The 6,470-nt window shown below is 39.3% G+C and overlaps 1 protein-coding gene across 1 annotated transcript; it reads left to right on the top strand.

Moving 5' to 3' along the window:
* Positions 1-324: 324 nt before the first annotated feature.
* LOC145443453 (claudin-3-like) lies at positions 325-3,216 on the top strand. Its single transcript, XM_080321425.1, has 2 exons — positions 325-574; positions 2,545-3,216. The coding sequence occupies exons 1-2, from the start codon at positions 416-418 to the stop codon at positions 2,671-2,673; spliced, it is 288 nt and encodes a 95-aa protein (XP_080177551.1). The 5' UTR covers positions 325-415; the 3' UTR covers positions 2,674-3,216.
* The last annotated feature ends 3,254 nt before the right edge of the window (positions 3,217-6,470 follow it).

Genomic DNA, 6,470 nt, shown 5'->3' with positions numbered 1-6,470 from the left:
CATATATGTTAGCTGACTATTGCTCGAGTATCCAACTAGATAACCTACAGAATTATGGGTTATTATCGTAAATTTGGAACCTGAAACTCGCACTTTATTTGACCTATAAGCAATATCAGATTAAATCAACCAAATAGAGCAGTGCAAATGTTTATTTGAAGTCTATCGATTTACTTTCGACTGCTTGTGGTTTTTGAATCGTTTTATACAATAAACACGAAATGTTAAAAGTAGTGCTATTATGTGGGTTACGAGACAATGTGGGGAGCCTAACCAAAAAACTTAACGTGATAGAGAAAATGCGAAGTCATTTTTGAATTCAGCGCCCAAAAGTTAGTCAAAATCAATTGTCGGATCGAAGTAGTAATTTTTCGGGCCATGAGCAAATAAGGTTGAAAATCCCTCTGTTCGTCGAATGCCCGTACGTTCAACGTGCTTTTCCTCTTCAGCCGTACTGACCTTGAGCACGGTGTCCTGGTACGCAGCCGACGTTGTCAAAGACTTTCACGCAGCGAACGGAGACTATTTCAAGTATCACTTCGGGGCCGCGCTTTACGTCGGATGGGTCGCATCTGTGAGTACTGCGCGCTTCCAGAAGAAGTGCGATAAAGCTAACGCTTGCGTGTAACTTATACAGATCTCTTGACTACTCAGGACTACATTCGTAAAACTGGATTTTCAGCTTTTTAAAATTGCATTTTAGAATTAGAACGATACAGCGACACAGTTTTGTTCAGATTAGGCTGAATTTAGAATTGCCGAATTCGCAAACATTTGGAAATTGAATCACATTCCGAATCAGATTCCCTTCTCATAAGCACGAAAATGGAAATGTCTATACACCAAGCTTATTGACTCGTTTCGCATAATTCAGTCCTCTTGTGTATCATTTTCAAGAAAACCAGATATCATATATTCTAATTAAAATGCGAGCATATAGAAACATGTCGTAAAATTGGATTCGAATCAGAATACATTTTAAAAAGATTACTTCAATCCCTATAGTACCATATCGACACTGGCATACGTACGTACGTATACGTAGCCCACAATCCAGAAGTGTCTTCCAATTTTACATGTTTGCTGCTATCAGGTATCTATCATTGATATCAATAAATTTTGAGGATTTGTGCCACGGCATAGTAGTCTTTTTGGAATGTTGGATTTTGTTTATTTAGGCATACAGGCTATACCATATGCAACTTGACAGCGCTCTAACTCAGGGATTTCTAAATCCCTGCTCTAACTGCTTCATAGGTGACTAATAAGCATATGTGACCATTTCAATGGAGCCAATCACGACACGAGGACGCTATCGTCGACGAAAATCTTTAATTCGTTTTGCGCTCCTAACGAATCAACTCATAAAACTAATTACTCGGCAAAACGTGAGCACGCCACCTGGACTTCAACTTTCAACGCAATGTTACTTCTTAGGATTTGTCGTTCACTACTTTCGATGGGTATTAGTCCATTTGAAAACATTGAATCAAGTAATCTATCTGCAGAAGTAGGCTACAACTCATTGATCTACGAAACGCTCCATTTTATAACGCTGTTTCGACAAAAATGGGTGCAATATGGCTGTTTCCTTCCAAATTTTCTACCATGGGTGGAAAAGTAATCAGAATTTTATTGCCATGCATCTGCAGTACTATGTGAACATATATTTCTAGAATTGAAAGCTGTGCATGTGAACAATATAGAAACTGATAGGAATTGCCGACGAAATTCAGGTATATTTGTCAAAATTGCAGCCTCACCATAGCATTATATATCTTTAATCGTGACGCTACAATGTAATAACATTGACGATTGAAAATTGTGGTAAATGTGACTCCTTTGTCAAAAAAGGCCAAAAATATCTTTGGCCAGGTCTACATTGTAATGCACCAGCATTCATTACTTACGAATAATCTGTACGTGCTATACCTTTAGAACCGCATGACGATTTCGAGAGTTCCAACCATCCTACATCTTATACGTTGACTATATCTGGTGCGAATCGTCCGTGTGCTCATACTATAAGTTATTTCGGAAGTATTTACACAATTATGGCAGCATTAGACAACTTTTGAAAATACAACACAATTTTGTTCTTTTTAAAACGGCAATATCTAGAAATTGTTTTAAAACGCCATTTGTTTCAAATGCAACCCCAGATGCTAGTGTGATCCAGAGTTGGTCAGTAAGGAGGTATTACTTCTCATTTTCGAAATATGGGTAGGTCAGTAGGTTTTATCCTACTTTCACTAGCCTACTTCTCAAGTAAATATGATTTTAGACTACTTCAACTTCACAAGTTTTAGTTTATGGGGGAAAAACCGGCCTAGAATTATCAGTGATGACTACTTTGACAGTCTTTAACCGTCTAACCCTAACGTGATCACAGATGATACCGCGACTGTCGCCTCAGTCATTCCTTGCGATACCGAATACCATGCATACGTTATTTCTGTATATCATCGTTTATGCTGTCTGCTTGTTATGTATTTCGGCTGGGTAAATAATAAGTATCTATCTCTGTGTCTGATGCTTTCGCAGGCACTGGGGCTGATTGGAGCTGGCCTTGTGACGTTCTGTGAAACTGTATATGAGGATGACGAGTACTACGCTACGGAGATAAGAGACGGATACGGAGGACACAGCGCGAGGGCTACTGAATACGTTTAAAGTCTTATTCTTGTCTGATATATACGTGTTTTGTAGAAAAAAAGAAATAAATATAATAATAATAATAATTGTATATAATTGAAATAAACCCGAATAATTTCGCCTGACACTCGTCATGGGTAATTGTGAGTGAAATGTGTCGTGGGCCACTTTTCAAATTTCACAGAGGCCGAGGACCATATGAATTAAATATTGATATAAAACAGGCCATACAGTTTAAAAACCTTGTTTTTAAAAAACTTTACGTCAGTAGCTACAACGCTATGCTCTCTAACATGGACGACGAGCATAGTTGCCACAAAAGAAATAATATCTTAATAAAGAATTATAAATTTAAAAAATATATCATTATCAACACTTTCATTCTAATTTGAACTATGAGTTGCGCACGATACCTAATAACACTTTTCAGCGACTAACGAATCATATTGGGGTTGGCTATAGACACATGTAGGCCTACTTGCTGGTGAACTATCACCTCGTAAAGCTTGATCTTGTGGGGAAGCCCCAAGACGTTTCCTACGCGTCTCGGTCTTGACAGTGTCTGGGCCGATGCACGTCAAGGCAATATGCTAGGGTTACCATATTTTTGTGGATCTAATTTCGGACATTCTTTAGCGCTCACTATCTGATTTTACAATGAGGAATGAACACATTGTCAGATAATATGACACACTAACAAAGCTTCGCCTATCGACTTTATAGGAATGAAATCATAGGCTTAGAGTGGAGTGAGGCTTTGAATTGGGCCATATTTAATATGAACTCTGGTGACTGCTTGGGTCTGCAACAGATTTCTTCACGGGCCAGATTTCTTCACGGGCCTATCCGGTCCGCCGGTTATATGTTTGACAGCTCTGCCATAGTTTCTTAAAATTTGTGAATGAATTTTGTCAATAATATTGGCACTTCCATATATTACTATAAAATACACCAGTAGATTGCACATCCGTTGGTTTCCAACCTATCATGGCCGCGAACTCATTTGCGGTTTGAAAACGTTCCGCGGTCCAGCTCAAAAATTGATTAATAAAGAAAAATCAGCTTGCCCAGACTAACTTACGCCCTATTTTGGAAGCTCATGACGTCCAACATCTTCGCGATTCCCAGAATAAAGGCAAACGACCCACAGGTTTATAACAACTGTCTTTGACTAAACTAAACAATCGAAACGGCCTTAACCAACTCTAGGAATATACCGTTATCTTATAATTGCGAATAGGCTACAATTACATTTATTTCAGTAATTGATCGTTATCTTTATTTATTTTTGATTGATTTTTTGCGAGGGCGGTGCGTGGTCCCATATTAATATTAATATAAGAAGAAAAATTTCAAATACCACAAATCTGCTTAAAAATCATATTATTGATGCTGATTTGCGAAATATTTTGAGCCTATTTCCCCAAGCCTTCAAATTCCGGACATTTCGGCGTATTTTAGAATTTCCTCCCGGACGTAGTTTTTGTAGTGAAATTCTGGACATGTCCGGGAAATTCCGGACGTATGGCATCCCTACAATATACCCATGTCCATTGCCAATTCATATCAGCTTATTCTTCCTCCATGGAATGCTATTACCATCGCCGAAACCGTATCAGCTAGTGAGGAATAGTCATGTTGAGCACAGGAGAATATAGCTTATTTTGAACATCAACAACAATATTTTTCAAAATGCTTTACTACGCATTCTTCCAAATTCTTAAATCAGGTCACGGGCCGCAAAATACGACCTCGAGGAACACGTGCGGGCTGCGTGTTCGTTCGTGACCCCTGACGTATAGCGTATATTAATAAAAATCGCCTCCAACGTACGTATATGGAAGAATGAGTACCCTCGCGCGACGTACACTGTAACATACAGTGCCCAAACGTTGTTCGATCATTCCGGCAGCATCAACAACGTGTACAAGGATCTGATTGTGATTGATCCACTCGAGAAAATCAAGATCGTCATTTTACACGGTAATCTGACAAATGGATTTCGATCTTGAAGTTTGCATGTTGATTGTTGGCAGATTGTGATGTCAACACACACTATTATGCTCGGTTGACTGCGTGGCGCACATTATACTGCCTGCTTGGAATGTACGATATCTAGCCTACTGCCCGAATGATTCGAATCCTAATTCAGTATTAGATTTCGAGTCAAGTCAAGTATTTTATAGTACCGCTCATTACACTGCGATAACCGCATGGGTGAATTGGTGGTTCAGTAGGCTACCACTTATAAGATAGGGTTACCATATTTTGGAATCGGGCTTCAAAATTTTCAAACTTAGAATCCCGGATGAAAATCTTTAAAATCGTAATTTTTTCCAACTTCGTGGACGGTTGACTAAAAAAAAGGTAAACTTTCCGGCTCAGCTCCCGAAATATCCGCCGGAGCCTTACATCAGTGCTGACTTTACCGTATCTCAGTTGAATTTTCCCTATACGTTTAACAAAAATTTTTAAAAAAGAGGACAAAATCTCAAAAAGGAGGACATTTGGGCGTCCTCGGAGGACATCTTCAAAAACCTGACAATGAGGACGTATGGTAACCCTATTATTAGACCACAAATGAAATAATGAAAGGCACAATTCGTTGAAGATAATTTAGTAATTCCGATCATATCTATGTCATCGCCAAATCCGCCCTCAAGATGACCGGACCACGACCTGACAATTTGATCTCGCTTTCCGTAACATGCCCCCTCATTTTGTCGCTTGCTTTTTATATTCTCATCTTTGACTTTTCATTCAGTGTGCTGTGTGCATGCCCGCTCTTTACATCGCCTGGGCCAAGGTGGGTGTCTTATTTCATTCCTTTCGAAGATTACTCCAAGTCGTTTCGGCACTTTTCCATCTCTTCATTGTATCGACATTATGTGGTGCGTTCAACTGCTAGCCTATAGATATCTAATAAATCTAACCGATGGCTAAGCTGGAGGTTTTAGAGTGGTTTTTATATGGCTCCTACGCCGAAAAGTATACCATAATTCTAGTTGATAAAATAAATCAGCAATGGAGGCGTACAATTTCATTATCGCCAATAAAATCGTCACTCACTACTCGACCAGAATCGTTACCATTCATACTCGATTCGGATTTGGTTACTCGAATCATTGCGCAGCTGTGATTGCAAGCAGGCCTTTGCAAAATCGAGTACTGAGTGATTCGGTTCGAAATCGAGGGTTAGGCTTCGAGTCGAGTGTGCGAGTATTACGATCATTATGACGTCACACTAGTATGAATAGTGTGAACAGCTCAAATACGTACCTTTTTTCATGCGACGCAAGGAATATAATGGCAGTTCACGTCGAAGGTTATTTTTAATTTTTAAAGTATTCTATACCTATTTCATTGCACTTCTTCACAATCTTGTGGGTGACATGTTATTTCCACCAACGTGTGTACTGTGTAGCTTTGTACTCCGCGTTTTGTATGCGGTTTAAACCGCAAGGCTGCCACAGACAGTTGAAACATAGTATCGAAACTCTCATTCTAGTTGATAAATTAACTGTTATTGTAACATAAGGAGCGTATTATTTTGGTATGCTCACAAAAATCATCTCTCACTCCTCGAGTCGAATCACCAGAATGAATGCACAATTCAGATTAAGTACTACAACAAGCGCTACTTGCAAACCATGCGACAGCAATGCAGCGCATGACGTAGAGCCCGGAACTATACCACTACACCACTATACCATATCCAATCTGTTACAACACATTTGTATCACTTTGATACATCGGCGAAGGATATTGACTCGTCGCGTCACGTTTACAACGTTTGCCGGAGGCGACATATCTTG

Source organism: Botryllus schlosseri, chromosome 7, assembly GCF_051294905.1.
Source record: "Botryllus schlosseri isolate E-star chromosome 7, Bs_hap1, whole genome shotgun sequence".
Taxonomy (NCBI): domain Eukaryota; kingdom Metazoa; phylum Chordata; class Ascidiacea; order Stolidobranchia; family Styelidae; genus Botryllus; species Botryllus schlosseri.
Note: the sequence above shows the minus strand (reverse complement) of the source record. Positions and strands in the feature narration are given on the sequence as shown.